The sequence below is a fragment of the Ruditapes philippinarum genome, unplaced genomic scaffold (genome assembly GCF_026571515.1).
Source record: "Ruditapes philippinarum isolate M1 unplaced genomic scaffold, ASM2657151v2 ctg3287_1_1_1_1, whole genome shotgun sequence".
Classification (NCBI taxonomy): domain Eukaryota; kingdom Metazoa; phylum Mollusca; class Bivalvia; order Venerida; family Veneridae; genus Ruditapes; species Ruditapes philippinarum.
Genome location: NW_026867077.1, coordinates 53,573 through 75,261, shown reverse-complemented (window position 1 = coordinate 75,261; position 21,689 = coordinate 53,573). Strand labels below are relative to the sequence as shown.

Genomic DNA, 21,689 nt, shown 5'->3' with positions numbered 1-21,689 from the left:
AAATTTACAGATGTACTCAATGTATTTGTTTTATCTAGGTGTCTCAAATGTACCGAGATACTCAACAACTGATGAGTGCCGATCAAGTTAAAGACTATATCCCATACTCCTGGTTGTCAATGGCACAGGTGAAAGCGGAATATTATAATGCACTGGCCAATCATTTAATATCAGACGCTCTTTTAGACCAACCAGGTAAATATTTTACTTATTTATCTAACAATTAGAGCCTTTCTATAGTATATCATCAGAATAAATCATGTAAGATGAATAGAAATTTAATTTAAAAAAAAAAAAAAACTATTGTCTTAACAGTAAAAAGTAACAAACACCACAGACAATGATCTAGAAGGAGTGTAGGACAAAAGTCCCCGCGGACGAAAGCCCCCCTTCTAAAAATGACAAGGTGGACAAAAGCCCCCCCCCCCATGAAATTTACACATAGGACAAAAGCCCCCCCCCCATCAAAAATACAAGTAGGACAAAAGCCCCCCAGTCCGGCAAACAAAAGCCTCCTAAGGTTTATAGATCAGACTCATAACTATCTTTTTTTCACACGTCCAGTGTTAGGGAACTTGGGTTATACTTCAAATAAATCTAGACAAGTATGCGCCTTTCACTTTTATTTCCTTGATAAGCATTGATAAATGATTCTCTGAAAGTATTAATTTACATATATAATAAAGTAAACATAAAAACATTCATATCATCAATGAATTATATACGAATTACACAATAAATCAAATTAAAACTTTAATACTCTTAATGTAAATTATCTGTTAAAACAATTATGTAAATTATCTTTTAAAACAATTGCGGGGGGGGGGGGGGTGGGGCTTTTGTCGCTACCTGTATTTTTGATGGTTTTTTTTTTTGTCCTATGTGTAAATTTCATGGGGGGGGGGCTTTTGTCTACCTTGTCATTTTTAGCTCGACTATTCGATAAGAATAAGTAGAGCTATTGTAGTCACCGAGCGTCGGCGTCTGCGTTGGCGTAACCACTTATGTTAAAGTTTTTGTAATAGTTCAAATATTTTCAAAGTCCATTGACATATGGCTTTGAAACTTTGCACACTTGTTCACCATCATGACCCCAACCTGTAGACAGGAGGAGGTAACTCTATCAAGCATTTTGACAGAATTATGCCCCTTTTTAGCTCGACTATTCGATAAGAATAAGTAGAGCTATTGTAGTCACCCGGGCGTCGGCGTCGGCGTAACCACTTATGTTAAAGTTTTTGTAATAGTTCAAATATTTTCAAAGTCCATTGACATATGGCTTTGAAACATTGCACACTTGTTCACCATCATGACCCCAACCTGTAGACAGGAGGAGGTAACTCTATCAAGCATTTTGACAGAATTATGCACCTTTTTCGACTTAGAATTTACGTTAAAGTTTTTGTAATAGTTCAAATATTTTCAAAGTCCATTGACTTATGGCTTTGAAACTTTGGACACTTGTTCACCACCATGACCCCAACCTGTAGACAGGAGGAGGGAACTGTATCAAGCATTTTCACAGAATTATGCCCCTTTTTCGACTTAGAATTTACGTTAAAGTTTTTGTAATACCTCAAATATTTTCAAAGTCCATTGATATATGGCTTTGAAACTTTGCACACTTGTTCACCATCATGACCCCAACCTGTAGACAGGAGGAGGTAACTCTATCAAGCATTTTGACAGAATTATGCCCCTTTTTCGACTTCGAATTTACGTTAAAGTTTTTGTAATAGTTCAAATATTTTCAAAGTCCATTGATATATGGCTTTGAAACTTTGCACACTTGTTCACCATCATGACCCCAACCTGTAGACATGAGGAGGTAACTCTATCAAGCATTTTCACAGAATTATGCCCCTTTTTCGACTTTGAATTTATGTTAAAGTTTCTGTAATACCTCAAATATTTTCAAAGTCCATTGACTTATGGCTTTGAAACTTTGGACACTTGTTCACCATCATGACCCCAACCTGTAAACAGGAGGAGGTAACTGTATCAAGCATTTTGTTTTTACTATCAAGCACTAAGAATAGTCGAGCGTTGCTGTCCTACCGACAGCTCTTGTTCAACTTAGAATTTACGTTAAAGTTTTTGTAATACCTCAAATATTTTCAAAGTCCATTGACATATGGCTTTGAAACTTTGCACACTTGTTCACCATCATGACCCCAACCTGTAGACAGGAGGAGGTAACTGTATCAAGCATTTTGACAGAATTATGCCCCTTTTTCGACTTAGAATTTATTTTAAAGTTTTTGTAATAGTTCAAATATTTTCAAAGTCCATTGACATATGGCTTTGAAACTTTGCACACTTGTTCACCATCATGACCCCAACCTGTAGACAGGAGAGAGGTAACTGTATCAAGCATTTTGACAGAATTATGCCCCTTTTTCGACTTAGAATTTACGTTAAAGTTTTTGTAATAGTTCAAATATTTTCAAAGTCCATTGACATATGGCTTTGAAACTTTGCACACTTGTTCACCATCATAACCCCAACCTGTAAACAGGAGGAGGTAATTGCTATCAAGGATTTTTTTTTTACTATCAAGCACTAAAGAATAGTCGAGCGTTGCTGTCCTAGCCGACAGCTCTTGTTCAACTTAGAATTTACGTTAAAGTTTTTGTAATAGTTCAAATATTTTCAAAGTCCATTGACATATGGCTTTGAAACTTTGCACACTTGTTCACCATCATGACCCCAACCTGTAGACAGGAGAGGGTAACTGTATCAAGCATTTTGACAGAATTATGCCCCTTTTTTCGACTTAGAATTTACGTTAAAGTTTTTGTAATAGTTCAAATATTTTCAAAGTCCATTGACATATGGCTTTGAAACTTTGCACACTTGTTCACCATCATAACCCCAACCTGTAAAACAGGAGGAGGTAATTGCATCAAGGATTTTTTTTTACTATCAAGCACTAAGAATAGTCGAGCGTTGCTGTCCTACCGACAGCTCTTGTTCAACTTAGAATTTACGTTAAAGTTTTTGTAATAGTTCAAATATTTTCAAAGAGTCCATTGACATATGGCTTTGAAACTTTGCACACTTGTTCACCATCATGACCCCAACCTGTAGACAGGAGGAGGTAACTGTATCAAGCATTTTGACAGAATTATGCCCCTTTTTCGACTTAGAATTTATTTTAAAGTTTTTGTAATAGTTCAAATATTTTCAAAGTCCGTTGACATATGGCTTTGAAACTTTGCACACTTGTTCACCATCATGACCCCAACCTGTAGACAGGAGAGGGTAACTGTATCAAGCATTTTGACAGAATTATGCCCCTTTTTCGACTTAGAATTTACGTTAAAGTTTTTGTAATAGTTCAAATATTTTCAAAGTCCATTGACATATGGCTTTGAAACTTTGCACACTTGTTCACCATCATAACCCCAACCTGTAAACAGGAGGAGGTAATTGCATCAAGGATTTTTTTTTACTATCAAGCACTAAGAATAGTCGAGCGTTGCTGTCCTACCGACAGCTCTTGTTCAACTTAGAATTTACGTTAAAGTTTTTGTAATAGTTCAAATATTTTCAAAGTCCATTGACATATGGCTTTGAAACTTTGCACACTTGTTCACCATCATGACCCCAACCTGTAGACAGGAGAGGGTAACTGTATCAAGCATTTTGACAGAATTATGCCCCTTTTTCGACTTAGAATTTACGTTAAAGTTTTTGTAATAGTTCAAATATTTTCAAAGTCCATTGACATATGGCTTTGAAACTTTGCACACTTGTTCACCATCATAACCCCAACCTGTAAACAGGAGGAGGTAATTGCATCAAGGATTTTTTTTTACTATCAAGCACTAAGAATAGTCGAGCGTTGCTGTCCTACCGACAGCTCTTGTTCAACTTAGAATTTACGTTAAAGTTTTTGTAATAGTTCAAATATTTTCAAAGTCCATTGACATATGGCTTTGAAACTTTGCACACTTGTTCACCATCATGACCCCAACCTGTAAACAGGAGGAGGTTACTGTATCAAGCATTTTTTTTTACTATCAAGGGGGGGGGGGGGAAACACAGTACATTGTATTTTCTTTCAGATTAAATTTGCTGTATAGATGGCCTATAGGTTCTTTGTTTCTATTTGTATCTATTTTGTAAAAACTTGTCAGTATAAATTTTTTTTCTAACTGGTACCTCCCCCACCCCACCCTTACACACCTACTTTCTTTCACTTTGTGTAATAGATAAGAATTTGTAAAGCTCATGTTAATTTATGAGAGGTTAGAGGTTCTTGTAATTACCTGCTTGTACCTGATATAATGCACAAAGAAGAGTATACTACATGTATTTAGGACAATCTTCTATAGTAAAAATAGGGAACTAGCAACAATGTTATGTTATATGTTTACAGACAGTATTAATGCAGACAGAGTTCGAGAGATGGTCGCGTGTCTGTCGAACCAGGAGGATGGGGAGGATGACTTGCCCGTTAAAGTACCGCAAACTTTTGATGAGCGGAAACAACTTTGTACGTCAATATATTTTGTTTTAAGATCAAAAGAGAAAGCGTTTATCATGTGTTTCTTCGCTGACCCTTAATTGCAGTACTGTCCATATGAAATGAAATGTTGCGCAATATTTTTTCAAGAAAGAAAAACAACAACTGACATGTTATAATTTTAAGACTCTTAAAATTTAATTAAGTTAGATTTTTATTAGCTGAGCTGAAGTCCTCTCTTCAATGCTGTATGTTTAATTAGCTATATATGATTTTATTTTGTCTTTTTTTCTGTGTGTTCAATATTAAATCTACCTTAATTTTACTTTATAATAATTTCAACATAGTGTAATTTATGCTGAAATACATCTGAATGTATTAAGTTTTTTATGTATAAACTGCTTTCTTTTATACTTTATATTAGTGTAATTTCTTCCCAAATACGTTTGAATGTAATAGTTTGTTATGTATTAAGTATTTTCTCATATAGTTTATATACTTCATAAATTGCATATTTTTTTTTTTAGCAAAAGCCCATTTGAAGGAAGCATTAATATGCCATGAAGAGGCATTGAGACTACACAACATGTGTAAACAACTTAGAAAAGTGGACACGTTTCTCACAATATTGAAGAGGGCTCATGATCAGTATGTGTTTTAGCCTGTACCATGTTATATTCATGCATTTGTATCAATCAGGGTCTTTCAAATATTTAACACCTGATAGTTAAATGCATTTAAACAAAGCACTATTTTTATTGATGTAGCTTATCAAGTTGCCCCACTTCAGTGTGTGTGTGTGCTAATAACGTCAAATTACAACATGACTCCAGGCAGTTTTATTGAGTAGTGAAATATACAAGTCAGACTATTTTATAGGATGTTGGGTCGACTAGAATTTGGCTTTTCCGATCAAAAAGGGGGAAGTGAAAATATTTTTAGCAAAGTTTTTACCCTACTTAGCCCTAAACTCAGTCCCTGATTAATGAAATAAACTGCATATCTTTCACTTTAGTGAAACATATTTTCCATATTTTCACTGGTGTCTGACTGGACTACTTTCCAATAAATAAAATTTAAGATGATGTCTTTTGTATGGTAAAAAAACGAAAAGTATATAGTAAACAGAAAATTTAAGTTCTTTTTCTAGAAATACCGGATTTATTTTCATTCTTGGATATGGAAATTATCATATTTCACACATGGCTACCACCACTTGTGAAATATTTTTCCATATCATTGGTGAAAATAAATCCTGCATTTATAGAAAGAACTTGATTACCCTATATATTTAGGAAATAGATATCAATTCTGAGTGCATTGTTGTAGAATAATGCACGGTTTGAGTTCAAATGCGTAGTAATATAATCACGAAGGCCGATAGGCCTGAGTGATTAATTACAAAGCATTTGAACGAAAAACGTGCATTATTATACAATAATGCACAAAGAATTAATATCTATTTCCATTCTAAGACGTCAAGAAAAAATATAATTATTATTATAAAGTTGGACTTTATGTTTGGCGGTTAAATTTGTTTTTGCCTCAGAGTTTCCAATAGAAACGTTCTTTAAAGGCCGTTCCAGTGGGTTGAAAAAAACTGTCGTTAAATCTACCGTGTATAGAAACATTTTGAGAATAACGAACTTTGAAAACGTTGATAAAACTTTGTTTGTTTATTTTAATTTAGTCTATAATTTTCCAAGCGAAATACAAATTATTAAAAGTGAAATAAATGTAAAACTTAACTCGTCTGCGACGTTAAAATAGCGTACTTGATTTTGATTGTTTTGCACGTGCTGTTTGGCGCTACATTGTGACGTCACGTAAACAACACTTTAAACGTCTGTACAGCGTTAACGACTGAATTAAAGATATTGGTGTTCGGATTTATTTTCTTAGTTAGACCATTTTCTATCATTCAAGATAGTTTTCACAACAAAATTCGACAAAAATTGTTTTTATTTATCAGATTTTTCAAACAAAATGGCGCCCTCAATGTGAAAATACACAGGGAAATAATAAGAACGGCGAGTGCATTGTTGCAGAATAATGCACGCTTTGGGCCTTCTTTGTTTATATAGAAAAAATTCCGATAGTGTTAGAATAAATAAAATAATACAGTCGACTTCACTTGTAATGAACTTGCTTATAACGAATTATCGTTGATAACGAACTAAATCTGACATCCCCGGCCTATTCCTTCTTTATTTTATATTAAATCACATCGCTTAATACTTACTCGCTTATAACGAATTTTCGGCTATAACGAACCATTTTTCAAGCCCGAAATGACGGAAAACATGTAAATTTCCTCGGTTATAACAAACTGTTATAATTGAAATATCGGGATGCGCTCGATTAGGATCAGTACATTAATAACGCTATCCGATAATTATACAATCGAGTGATTGCACAGGTTAGTTATGGCTTCAGGGAATAAAGATTTTGATAAAATGTTCTCACAACATAATTTCCTACTTGTTACGGAAAATTTGTATTTCGCACCCTCAGTTGATTGCTGTTAATACCCGATAATTACCAAATAATCGATTGTTTTTGTTTGCAATATTAACCAAACGATAATAAACAAATAGCAAAAGAATACTTTATAGACAAGTACAACATGAATAAATACATGTACCATGCACATAATATATTGTTTAATAAAATGCCCCGCATTAAATAACCATTTAATAACCGCTGCAGTAAAATACCGGTGACACCGGTAACAAGTGAAAAGTATGGCTTTTTCACTGCAAATTTCCCCATCCAAACAAGTCAGCAAGTTGTTGCTACTTCGCTTTTAGCGAACTTCGGATATAACGAACGATATTTTAATGTCCCATTGAGTTCGCTATAACCGGAGTCGACTGTAATATCCTTTAACATACATGTGTTTTGTGTAATCATATATTCAGATCAGTGTCCAAGTTTTCTACACTAGAAGATGAGGATGATTTTACAGAGATACACATTGCCCCTAAAATCAAGGCTACAACACTACAAATAGTGGCTCCTGTCACACCTGAGTTTTCTAAGGTCAAAGTTCAAGAAATATTCAAGAAATTGGTATGATTTATTTTTATCCTTATATAGCAATAAGTTTATTACCTAAATCCTGGTGATCTTTATACAGTTGGGTTGTTAAATTTGTCAGTCTTTGTTCTCAATTCTGGGCAGTGTTGAGATTAGAAATGTAAAGATTGAGATAAATATTGTAATTAATAGAACATAGATCGCGATATATAATGCTACTTCAGTCTCTCCAAGAGTATTTTTAGCAGACTTTGACTTGTGTACCATTTGTAAATTTCTGTGAAAAAATCTTATAAATATGACTATTTGAAGAATAGGGAGAGCTATTGTAATCGGGAAACGGACAAAAGCTCTCCCGGACAAAAGCCCTCCCGTCAAAAAATGACAAGGCAGACAAAAGCCCTCCCGTGAAAATGACAGGGCGGACAAAAGCCCTCCCATGAAAATATCAGGGCAGACAAAAGCCCTCCTGTGAAAATGACTGGGCGGACAAAAGCCCTCCCGTGAAAATGACAGGGCGGACAAAAGCCCTCCCGTGAAAGTATCAGGGCGGACAAAAGCCCTCCCGTGAAAATGACTGGGCGGACAAAAGCCCTCCCGTGAAATTAACAAGGCAGATAAAAGCCCTCCTGTAACAAAAATAAATATATATGTTGAATACATACATGTGTTTTTTTCATTGCACTGAACATATTAAAATTGTTACATAATTATGTTTCTTGTTGTTTTCAATTGGCCTAAGAACCGGTATGTGTATGAGCTAGAACCACCTTTTATTCTGAATGTACCTTCCTGAAATGTTTAACGAGGTAACTTTTTACACAAATGTCGTTAAAAACAAAGTCACTTTTAAAAGTAATTGACTCATTACAAGGTACATTATAAATGTCTATAACTTTTAAGTTAGATAATTTTAACTTCTTTTCATCATTTATTACTCAATTAATATTAACATCACATAGGAGTAATCCTTCATATCTACGTGAATAACTATGCACTTGCAGATTTTGGCACTAATTATTCAAATGCAGTATTCACTAGCAAATTAAGTGTGCTCAAGCTCATACAAACACGGTTATGCCAATGGAAAACAAAAATATTCATGATTACAATTTTAATATGTTGAGTGCAATATAAACTATTCAACGTACATATATATGTATTTGCTGCGGGAGGGCTTTTGTCCGCCCTATCATTTTCACGGGAGGGCTTTTGTCCGCCAAGTCATTTTTACGGGAGGGCTTTTGTCCGCCTTGTCATTTTCACGGGAGGGCTTTTGTCCGCCTTGTCACTTTTTGACGGGAGGGCTTTTGTCCGGGAGAGCTTTTGTCCTACACTCATTGTATTCACCCTGGTGTCAGCATCACACTAAGTTTTTGCGTTGATTGTGGTATCTTCAAAACTACTGAAGAGAATGGATTGTAACTTCACACACTTGTTCTCTGTGATTATCTTAAATGATTGGTAAGGTCCGATAACTCTAAGTACCATTTTATAGAGTTATGCCCCTTTTCTTACTGAAATAGTCGAGTATGCTGTCTTACAGACAGCTCTTATCTTATTGATCATATTATATCCTATTTATGTTAGAAAGTTTGATTTCTGTATTGGCCTATCTTTCTTATACTTATTTCTATGGTACAGGGTCCAATAGCAGTATTCAATGCCAAGAATCACTGGACAGCCCCTAGAACACTTGCACTAGATAGGCCACCAGGTCAGGGGTATGGTTTCAGTGTGAGGGGTGACTGTCCTGTCAAAGTGGCTGATATAGAACCTGGCAGTGTAGCTGAGGTAAAAACCTGTATTTTCTTTTTTAGGTTTTGAGGGTCTTCCTTAGCAGAAAGGATAGATTTCCCTTAATGTTATTTTCACTCTGGTTCATTTCCCTTACACTCCCTCACTTGTTCGAAGTCCAACTCTTAAAATGGTAGAAATCCATTGTTTCCAGAACCTTTATTGATAACTTAATGAAGGTTGGTTGTTTAACCAAGTTGCCTGCTTAAATCTAAAGTAATACATAAAGAGGCATAAAATATTAGTTACCTTCTACAATGGAGATACAGAGTACCCATATGCCGTAAGTTGTTGGCATGGTTTGAAATTCAAGGAAATGAAGCATGTAATGTTTTAAGCAGTGACAAGTGTTTTGTCAGATAAATTTGCAGTTATCACAGACTTGCAGGCATTTAAATGTTATTGTTTGCTAGCATTACAAGAGTTTATAAAATCATCACAGAAATAGATCATTGTTATCTCAAGAAACTGTTCATCCATATCATATAACCTCTAACCTAGTGGAAACAAAAGCAGAACTAAAAGTAATTAGCCTTGTGGCCATGCCAGCCTGAACATCCAGGCTCTATACTGTTTTCACGAAAACTTAAATTTTCATCTTGATATCCCCAAAATTTATAATGAACAGTTCCATAAATGGAAGTTGGACTAGTCCATTTAAAAAATACAGTAGGTTCACATATTGTCTACTAGACATATCATTTATAACAAACTTAAACTTTAAACTCAACCTAAAAAGAAACGAACGTTCATTACTCGAACAAATGCGCTGCGGTATATTACCAATTCGTGTAGAAACAGGAAGATATGTCGGTGAATTACCAGAACAGAGGCTATGTACATTATGTGATTCAGGGTCTATTGAGGATGAAATGCATTTCGTTTTAAAATGTAGCTTGTACCATGATATAAGACTCAACCATTTAGGTGAGATTTTTTCAAATGATCAATTAACCCAATTTACAGACAGTGACAAATTTGTACATATTGTTCAGAATCACCCCAGAAAACTAGCTAGATTCTTAGTATCGGCATATATGAGGCGTAGAGACTATTTGTTTCATAGACACTGAAACTGTGATTACTTATTCATTTAAATATTTACTATTTTTGGACTGTATTAGGACATTTTATTTTACATTGTAATCTGAACTTTATTATCATATTTTATTGATATACATTAAGGTTTGAACAATCGTAACGGTTTTTCTATAATCTTTGATAATCCCTTATTTATCACAGTAACTGTATGTTAGAGTTATTATCGACTTAGAAATAGTATGGCAAGATTTTTATGAACTAAGATATAATGCATTAAAGGGACGTGGTCAGTTATCTTTAGATTACAATTTAAGCTAAGCCATCAATGAACTTTGAATAATGTTAAATTTTCGTTTTCGTTTTAGCATTGTTTAAAGTTAAGTACTCGGAACTTAAAATCATACCACGTTAACATATTCAGAACTTTTAAATAAACGTGTTTAATTTGTACATGATGTTACAATCATATTAAGATATTAAGATAAACTATAGTTAAAGGTTCTATAAACAGGTGATACATATATTTTATGAAAAATCTGTTATAATAATTCAACGCATTCAATTTTTTTTGGGCATTTAATTCATATTTGTCAAATATATTTACGGACAAAATTGAATTTCTTATACAGTACTTTCCTGTGGTTAAACCATTTAGAATAAACTAGCATTTCTTTTGAGCTAAAAGATAAATAAGATCTTCCTTCTTTTTTCTTTTTTTATCTAAACATACCTTTTACGTTGTTCACGTGTTTTCAGATTTATTGTCTTCATATTATTTGTGTCTTATAGGCCCATTGGGCCGGGTGTATACTATTGTTTATCAATGTCTTGTTTGTTAATTGCTTGTATGTTTACATATGACACATTAATAAAATATTTATTTACTTTACTTACTTACTTTATAACATATTGATCTATTATTCTTATCTTCTTCATTTACAGTATGGCAATATTAATGTGGGAGATTTTGTTGTGGCAGTAGGTGGTAGTGACACAAAATGGGCAAAACATGATGAAGTTGTGACCTTAGTACGCAAGTCTGGCAGCCATCTTGTTTTAAAACTTATTACTCCAATGAATCAAGACTGTCTTGATGCCGGCCCAGCGTCGGCGCCGAGCACGCCTAGAACACCAATGAGAATGGTTATTTCATCCAGTAGCTTGTCGGCGTCAAGCAATAAGAGCAATAAAAGTAGACTCAGTGCACCTTGGATCTTTGCCAAGAAAGGTTCTAAAGATAAAGATGATCACGAGGAAGAATTTATCCTGGTCGGACAAGACGCGGATAAGTTTAGTGATCATGATATTCTGATGTGATTAAACATGTATATATAAATGGTAAAGCTGGTCAAAAGATATGTTCTTATGTGGGAAGTTAAGTTAAAAAAAGTGAATACAGCTTTAAAGTCAGTGCTAAAGCTAATGACATTGCTATATAAAATCATGTATGCAATACTGTAAGTCTTCCTTCTGTTTCGAAATGTTTATTTTGGCTGCATTGGACTCATGAATACTTTGTTAATTTGATCAATTTTTGAAACAATTAATTTTAAATATTTCATAAAAAAAATCCCCATTGATGGATTCTTTGAATATTCATCTTATTGTTTTACAAGATTTAAGCTCTTTTTTTCAAGCTAAATTGCTTTAAAGATTTTTTTGGTGTTCTAAGTTTACTATTGAGTATATTGCAGATTTTTTGTTCTTGTTTTTCTTGTGTTTGTTGCCAAATATATATGTTACATTTTTCTGTAACTTACATTAATTTTAACCATTTTACTTCAAACATTCTTTCTGCTGCCAAGCTTTATCTGTCAATCATTACCAAACTGTTGTGTAACATAAAATATGTATCAGTATTAAAATTTCATCTATATATTTCTTCATACAACATATATACATTCAAATCTCATTTTAAGATATGTCAGATTTTATATGCTGTAAAAAAAGGCAGGAACTTTTTTCTCTTTTGGATTATTTTAAAGTATTTTAAAGTATCGGGTATTTTAAGTTTATTTAAACAATGTGACATGATTGCTTGATTTATTATTTAGATAATGTTTCAGAATTATGAAACATTTAGTGCTTTTAGCTAAAATATGTGATATTTTGGTGTATAACACATATATGGTTAATTTCTCAATTTGTGTAATATTAAAATATGTTGATTTTTTTTCTTTTTATTGAATAAATTCTATCATAAGGTCAGAACAAATATGTTGATTAGTTTGTGCTTTATTTTTCTAAAAGACTAGTGTTCTGTTGGTTATTTTCTCTTGTATTATATCTAATGTTATGATGATAATCCATCTATAATAAATCCATCTATAATAAAGTATATGTTAAAAATATTACATGTAGTGTGTTGATTGAACATAGTGTGTGTACATAACCAAAATTATCATGTGGGTTACAATTGCCAGGATTCATACTCTTTCTTTTTTTTTTTTCATTTGTTACATTTGTGATATTTTTGACTATTGTTGGATAATAGCTCGGATGTTCAAAGAGAATTTTTTTCTCTCCTCAGTATAGAAATCTTGTAAATTCAAGTAAGCATAGATGTAAACATGAAAGATAATAATTTCTTTTCTCATATATTTTTAATTTTATTTCTCATTATTTCTGTAGAAATAAAATAAAAAAGAATAAATGACAGTCTAGTTATGGGCAAACTATCATTGGAATACTTAAACAAAACTTGTTGATGAATTTTTTATACATTGCTGATGTATGCCTTATGTAGTATACGTTTTTCCGAAGAAATACATATACAATATACATGTATATGCAAATGAGTTATGAAATCCTTGTACATACGTCATTTACACACACATATTATACATGCTTTATTTACACCGTTTATCCATATATTCATATTGATATTATAATCCATGTATATACAAGTTTTATACACATTAACTTACAGCTATGCAAATATAATAATTGAGCCGCGTCATGACAAAACCAACATAATGGGTTTGCGACCAGCATGGATCTAGACCAGCCTGCGTATCTGCGCAGTCTGATCAGGATCCATGCTGTTCGCTTACCAACTCTATTACAAGTAGAGAAACTGATAGCGAACAGCATGGATCCTGATCAAACTGCGCAGATGCGCAGGCTGGTCTGGATCCATGATGGTCGCAAACCCATTATGTTGGTTTTGTCATAACGCGGCTCAATTATATAAATGTTATGTATATAAATCACACGGTGGGGAAACAACTATATGAACACCTTTTATCACTTGTTTAAGTAACACATTGAAACGTCTATGTAATGTTTTTATTATATAATTCAGTTTTGTCTCAGAATTAGTGATATAAATGTACAATTACATTATAAGAAAACTTCAGTTACAGTTTGTTAGTTATATTTAGATTATTAATGAATTTTGTTTTTGTTTGATAACATTATCTGAATTGTCCAAGTTAAAAAGATTTACTATACAATAAAAGTACCTAATTTACAGTGACCATACCTTCTGATATTTAGTCTATCTGATACAAAACACAGCAATATGTTTGGGAAGTCTAGGAATATTATGTCAACTTGCTTTTTATAGGTTAAAAAAAATGAATTAAAAGTGAAAGTTGATAAGGTTGTGTACACTGTCACTACATACAGTTTAACCTGTGAACAAGGTCACAAAAGGGAGAGATCAACAATGGTCTTTATAGACAAGTGGTCTGTATTTGGAGGTTACTTTATTTCAAATTATATCAATGAACGGTTGTCAAAAAGTGGCCTTTATCCACAAGTTATCTTTATTTAGGGGTGGTTTTTAACACAGGTTTACCTATACATGTAATAGTTTATGTATTTTGATTTCAGATATCTATGGGTTCTTGTTTTAGACGAAGTTTGACATAATTTTGCCCCTCCTTTAACTTACAAGTTTTATAATAAGATATTTTCTTATCAACATGTATGTCAGTGATTTTTCACCTTAATATAAAAAAGGCCTAAGCAAAATCATCTAAAAAATTCTGCAGTTTTCTCAGATATCTGAATTTACACCAGATTTTTTTCTTCCTAAATTAGCAATTTTAGAAACATTTTTTTCCTAAAATCAAAGGGCTAATGCCACTTCCCAATTAAGTTAAAAACAACCACTGTATGTGGAAAAGTAGAAAACCCTGTCTTACTTAATAGACAGCCCTTTCTTTATTTCAGACTGATTTATAAAACTGATAAAAAGAATATAAGTCATAAATCTAGGTAAAAGGATTTAAATTATCATTAAGTTTGTGTGTTTAATTTTTTCACAATGTTGTAAAGATTACATATGGAACGTTCTGCTTGTATTGTGTTTGAACATACATGTTAGGAAGGAAAAAAACTGGAGACATGATATTGCTGTGTTGTTGTAACAGATATATATATAACATTTAAAATATGTCCCAAAATTGTATATAGAAAGTTATGATTTTTGAAATTTTAATCCTATTTTTGTTACACTTATTTTAGACTAGTGCCAAAGTTATGTTGTGTTTTTATTATAATAACATATATATTAGATAGAGTTTATATAGTTGGCGCTTTATTCACTGAATTTCTGTTTTTACAATTTTAATGTTATACTTAGACATGCACAGAGAGCAAGCAGTTGCTACTGGTAGAATAGGTAGTGATTCAGTAGATTTTAGTGTAAAAATATTTATCAACTTTAGCGACAGTATGCCCATCCAAGATAAAATTGTTCTCAGCCCTATAGTGAAAAATTGAGAGTTATGTCACTTTAAACATGAGTGAAGTAAATGTCTTAATTATTCTAGCGATATAATTTTCAAAAAAAAATTCCCCACTTACATTAACATATTTCCGATAAAATAAGATGAAATTATAGAATCAGTAGATAGATAATACAATGTAATAATAGAATAAAAAGTTATGAATAATTATGATTTGCCCCCCCCTTTATTTAATGATAACAAAAAATCTGTCATAAATTTCATGACATGTTGCTTGCTATAAGTGCAGTTTTGCTTATCCCATACCTTGCCAAATCTGTAAATGAGCCGCGTCACGACAAAACCAACATAATTTTCAAGTTTTTATTGGGGGTGATAAAGTGTATGTAGAGCCAACTCATTCTAGTAACGCACTTTGTTGGTTTTGTCATGACGCGGCTCAAATGAATTAATGCTTATCCCATACCATGCCAAATTTATAAACAGACTTGTCCATTTTTCAGTACTTGAAAAATTATTCGTCATTTTGATGGAAAATATCAAAACATGTACAAATATCAAAACATGTACTAGCTGAAAAGTGAGCCCTGCAAAACTTGATCAGACAGCACAAATCTTGCTAGGTGATCTTGGTCTGCACTGGTTTCCATGCCAGCAAATGCTCCATGACTACAGCTTATTGATATGTAACATTGTAATGTTAAATACTATTGGCTCATATTGTATAGTAAAAGTTGCCTTATTTCATTTTTCTTTATTGTACATTTAATTCTCTGCGATGTTCAGTCATGTCTCGGTGTAAATAGGTAAAAAATCTTTTGATGGTAGACCAGTCTGAAAATTTAAGCACAATGATTGGTCAGTTTGAACTTAATCAACAGAATCGACCAATCAGATGCTAGTGATTTGGACTGATCTGCTATCACAGGTTTTTGTTATTGTAACCATTATCATATTTAGGCTGTTTTTTATGTAGTTTATTAAAAAATAATCTTGGACAAGTAACAGAGTTTGATTTTCCTAGTCAAGGCTTGTTTTACACAGTTGTGTAGACAGGGTACTATCCATCTCTATGTCATAGATGTCGTACATTAAGAAACTTCCTATAATATCTATCCTATTATTCTTAGATATATATTTATCATGGTGCTAATACCACATGACTATTGGTAATCTACAAGGGCACAAAATAATTACTAAAGACAGTTTAGGTAGTGTTTTCTTCCATATCTTTTTTTCATATTTCATTGTGGTTTTTCTGGGGGGTGATAAAGTGTATGTGGAGCCAACTCATTCTAGTAAGTAACATACATAAAATGATTGCTAAGAAACAAAATCAATATTTTTTAATTCAATTAAACTGTTTGAATATTCAGAAATTCTCATACCCTGGTACTAACTTTCTTTTGTTACATGTACTAACTAGAATGAGAAGGGTCTTCAGTTTATCCCATGTAAAGTATTGAAATATTACATAAGTTACAGAAGAAAATACTACCTTGCCATTTATTTGCCCCATGCAGATCACAAAATGTCAGGCGGTATAGACAATGTGCTTTATATTCAGTTGAATAAGAAGGCCTTTTATTTTTAAGGGATGCAAACCAGTCAAATAGTATGCTTTTTTTCGATTGGTTAATTTCAAAACTTAAGCATGAGAATCAGCCAACCAAATGCTGGCATAAGACTGGTTTTATTAACTACTATTTGATACTAGTGAAGCATCAAATTATGATTTAAATTGAAATGCAGATTGTTCACAGTAATAACATTAAAAAATAATACAGGTGCAATTAATATCTCAGATCTGTAAATATTGTGTTCAGTATATAGTTGATGGGTTTTTTTTTTTCTCCCAAATTTTAACATTTATAGGTTATTGGAATGACATGATAATTTTTCATGACAATTTTGAATTTTATGTTAGGTTATATAGGTAATAAGTTGAATTTTATGTTAGGTTATATAGGTAATAAGTTGAATTTTATGTTAGGTTATATAGGTAATCAGTTGAATTTTATGTTAGGTTATATAGGTAATAAGTTGAATTTTATGTTAGGTTATATAGGTAATAAGTTGAATTTTATGTTAGGTTATATAGGTAATAAATTGAATTTTATGTTAGGTTATATAGGTAATAAATTGAATTTTATGTTAGGTTATATAGGTAATAAGTGGATTATAGATCTGATGTTATTGTTATTTTTAGATCCTAAACGAAAAAAGTGGATCATATAATTATGTTATTAGTTAACATGTTATATTTATCTATTACATGTATATATTTTTCTATACCTTCTATGATATTGCTATGAAACTTTGAACACTCATAAGTGACCATTATCCTCACTGCCAGGCAAGAGGATGTAACTCTTGTGAATAAGTTTCATAAAATTATGCCCCTTCTTTTCAATAGACTTATCATATTTCCACTTACAAGTATAGTTTTTATAGACCTCTATTTTTACCCTATGAACTAGAAATATTTCAGGATTAAAATAGTCAGAAACGCTGTCCTATGGATACTTCATCTAATGTTAGATTGATGGTATTTATTTTTAGATCTGATGTAAAATAAATTAAATGTAGTTATTTTTAGATCTGATGTAAAAAGGTAGAATAAATTGTTTTGTATCTTATATAAAGAATAGTGCAATCAAATCTTGTACAATATCCAGGATATAGAAGTAGTGTTAACTATGACAGCTTTCAAATGGATTTTATTTAATTAGTTTTGTGCTGCATTTTACAGAATATACTTACATGTTTCTTTTGCCTTCAAGTACAGTATAGATTTGTGGTTTTTGTTGGATTTGTTTTCTGTATATTTCATCATGTGCCATTTTTAAGACACATTTACATTTTTTAAGGTGCTTTAACCTTTGTCATACATTTATGTGTTTATTTGTGTTGTATTTTATAACATAACCTAATTTTTTACAAGTTTTTGTTTTGAATATAAATATTGTGGACATCCTATCATGTGGTTGAAATTTTACAGTTTTTTATTTTGTTTTGTTGTGATTTTTTGTGAGGGTCTATTCTACCCATATAAAGATTTTTTTTTTAATTTCTTTTATAAGTTATAGTTTCTAAATTGTTTCAGGTGTGGACATTATACTTTTAAAAATTAATATTAAATATAAGAGAGTTTTCAATATAGCTGCTTCAACACGGACCTGTGTTGATAGTAGAGTATAATAATGAACAGTACAGACCTTGACACAGATGTGCCGGCTGATCTTGGTCTGTACTGGTGTCATGCCCCAGCAGACTAACGGTTACTTTATGGATATGCAAGGTCAAATTGATATAAAACAGCTAATCTTTTAGATTGAACTTTTAAATGTAAACTTATTTATTCATTGGTAGAGGGGTATTATATCTACTTAGGTTGTTTCTCATACATGTAAGATTTTTTTGCACTTTTTTCACTGTATGTAGTAGGGTACACATTTAGCTAGATTTTTCTTTTTTATGTTTCTATTTATTCAGAAAGTAAAGTAGATATTTAATACATGTAAATATGTCTGGAAAGACAGTAAGTTTTTTATGACAAATGAACTTCATTAACAGGGACATGTATACATTTAAAACGCCTGTAGGGGCATGAAAAATAATATGTTCTGTTAGCTTGTGGAATGTTGGTTCCTTGTCCATTGTTCTTGAGACATAATGAATTGAGTGCTTATATGGTCTCCCACATCCACCACAAGAAGTTGCCATTTGACCTTAACAGCTTTTCTTTTTACTTAAAATCCAACCAATAAAATAAAAATGGTTGATTTTAAAGCAGATGTAGCTGTGGTCCGGACAAGTTTGAATATACCATATACATAGAGTAGTGTAATGTGCACAATATAGAGAAAAAAAAGTGACTGCATTTTTAGCTCAATGATTTATACTTAAGAATATATTTTCATATGAATGATGCAAAATTTATTGTGAATTGTTTTCAGATATATGCCTTCATGTAACTACGTCATTATTTTTTGGTTAAGTTCATTGGTAGAAAGTAAGCAACAATTTTATGTAAGAACCCTTGTTCTTGTTACTGATTGCAATCAATAGTAATATTTGTGAAAACTTTCTGAAAAAGGGAGATCTCTTTATGGTAACAAAAGTAGCATGCGAAAAATGCAGGCATAGTGAGGTCAAGACGCCTAATGACATAAAATCTGAAATTCTCATATAGATCATGTGAAGCATTTAAAATGGAAAAATCTGAAAAGGGTAATATGGAATACATGTACTCTTAGAATCTAAAAGCAATGGCCCAGTTTGAGTGAAAGCATTGCAAGGCTTTTCATTTTTTGGTCATTTTACATGTTAAAATGATTATTCTGGAAAATCAGGTGTGAGTGAAGGATCTTAAAGCACAAGGTATTTCTCTAGACTTACATCAAATGATAAACAAATCTCGGAAAAATATTTCCAATCCCGCCATTTCAAACTCCCCGGCAGAGTCCCTTTAATACACAAAATTATTGGTCCTTTCCTTTTTATAAGGAATGGCAGTATGATTATTCAAAAAATACTTTTACATTTTAGAAATCCATTTTAATGACTTTGCAAATTTATTTTTATCAAGATACACAATTTTTAATGTATACAAAATTGTTATTTGAAACTATTCTGTCCATTTTAGGAAAGTAGTTCACTGTAGTCTTATGAATTCCTACATAACCTTTTTATTGTTATCTTCTAGGACAGTTTTTAGTTGACAGCTTATGCTTTTACAATTTGTACAGTAATGCTTTAAAATTTGCCTATGCCAACCATATAATTTCATGCCTGGCTATCAATATTGTGCAGTTTCTTTTACAGTTTTGTTATTTAAAGCCAATTTGCCTTAAAAATATACTTTTCCTCTTCTTTTTTTTGCTATTTGTTTGATAAATATACTTTTTTACTATTTGTTTGATTTCTGTAAATTTTGATTCCATGTTAAAAGTTTAGTTTGGCAACCAGTCACAAATAATTCTATCTGATTGGCTGATTTTTTTTTTCAAATTCAAAATTGACCAATGAAATTTAAGCATAGATTGACTGGTTTACAAACTCATGTTTTGGCCTTGGAATGTGTCTCTTAGAGAGGGAATAGCTGCCAGTAAATGACAATCTAAAAAAATCTCTTTATTTACTATAAAGTATTATTATTATTATTTCTTTTTCTTTTCAAATTAAATATGTTATTGGTACATGTAATTACTACATGCACTCACATACTAATTTTTTTAGGAAAAACTTTTATTGAAAAAAAAAATCCCAAAGAATCTTACATGTGTATATGAAAAATAAGTATTTCAGGATTTTTTTTTTACATAACAGAATTTTTTTTGTTATTTTTATAAGATAGTTTATAATTGTATTGAAATAGAACTTTTGATTATTTATATCTAAGAATTGATAAAAAAGAGAAGTTTTGGTTATTTATATCCAAGTTTTGATCATCTGATGTGAATACAATTCTAGACAGATTTAATCAGTTTTATTCATATTATATGCAAGTTTTTTAAGGTTTTGCATGTCATGTGAGTGGATGTATTATTTGTTGATATGATATGTTATACATTATACTGTTGGTGATATGGTGCATTTAATATTTTGCACAAGTAAGCAATAAAACTATAACACATACGTCTTATTTTCTTATTTATTTGACTATATTTTTTATGCCATAAGGGTGAGCATATAGTCGCCGCTTTGTCCGTTCGTCCGCATTTCTTGTCCAGGATACCCTGTTACAACAAGAGATTTCAACATGAAACTTTGTAGATAGATAGATCTGACTGGGTAGATGTGCACTGCACAAGAACCATAACTCTGCCTTGTCTAATTTTGAAGTTATTGCCCTTTGTTCATTTTTACACTATAAACATTGTCCAGGACTTAGCTTTGAAAGTATAAGAGATATAAACAAAACACTTTGTAGGTAGATATATCTCATTGGGTAGATGTGTAGTACAAAAGAACCATAACTCTGCCTTGTCTTATTTTAGAGTTATTGTCCATTTTTACACAATGAACATTGTCCAGGACATAGTTCTGAAAGTATAAAAGATATGAACAAGACACTTTGTAGGTCGATAGATCTCATTGGGTAGATGTAATGTGCACAAGAAACATAACTCTGCCTTGCCTAATTATGGAGTTATTGCCCTTTGTTCATATTTTCATTTTGAACTTTGTCCAGGACATAACTCTGACACTATAAGAGAAATGAACAAGAAACTTAGTAGGTAGATATACATTCATGTATATATATATATATATATATATATATATATATATATATATATATATATATCATTGGTAGATGAGCAGTGCAAGGAACAGTAACTCTGTCTTGCCTAAGTTTGGAATTATTGAACTTTGTCCAGGACATAACTCTGAAACTACAAGAGGTATACTTTTCTGTACAGGGAGCATCACCGGGTTCAACCGGTTCTTTAGAAATCAGTGGTTCTATTCAGATGCCCGCTCATTCCTGAAATGACAAGTGGTTTAGGTTGTTGATATCAAACCACTTGCCTTTCACAGTTGTAGGTTCAAGCCATGCAAGAGTTATCAGATTCTCTATGTGAGAAAGCTATCCAGCTGGCTTATGGAATGTCATTGGTTCTACTGGGCTGTCCATGTGT

The 21,689-nt window shown here is 32.0% G+C and overlaps 1 protein-coding gene across 2 annotated transcripts in view; it reads left to right on the top strand.

Annotated features, from left to right (window-relative positions):
* The window catches only part of LOC132734760 (rhophilin-1-like), a 43,491-nt gene extending 28,599 nt beyond the window's left edge, over positions 1-14,892 (top strand). For both annotated transcript variants that reach the window (XM_060721606.1, XM_060721607.1), the window contains 6 exons: positions 39-195; positions 4,385-4,501; positions 4,999-5,119; positions 7,393-7,543; positions 9,155-9,304; positions 11,291-14,892. In XM_060721606.1, the coding sequence (XP_060577589.1) occupies positions 39-195; positions 4,385-4,501; positions 4,999-5,119; positions 7,393-7,543; positions 9,155-9,304; positions 11,291-11,665 (1,071 nt within the window). In that variant the 3' untranslated portion in view covers positions 11,666-14,892. The remainder of the gene's footprint in view (positions 1-38; positions 196-4,384; positions 4,502-4,998; positions 5,120-7,392; positions 7,544-9,154; positions 9,305-11,290) is intronic.
* Positions 14,893-21,689: the final 6,797 nt, after the last annotated feature.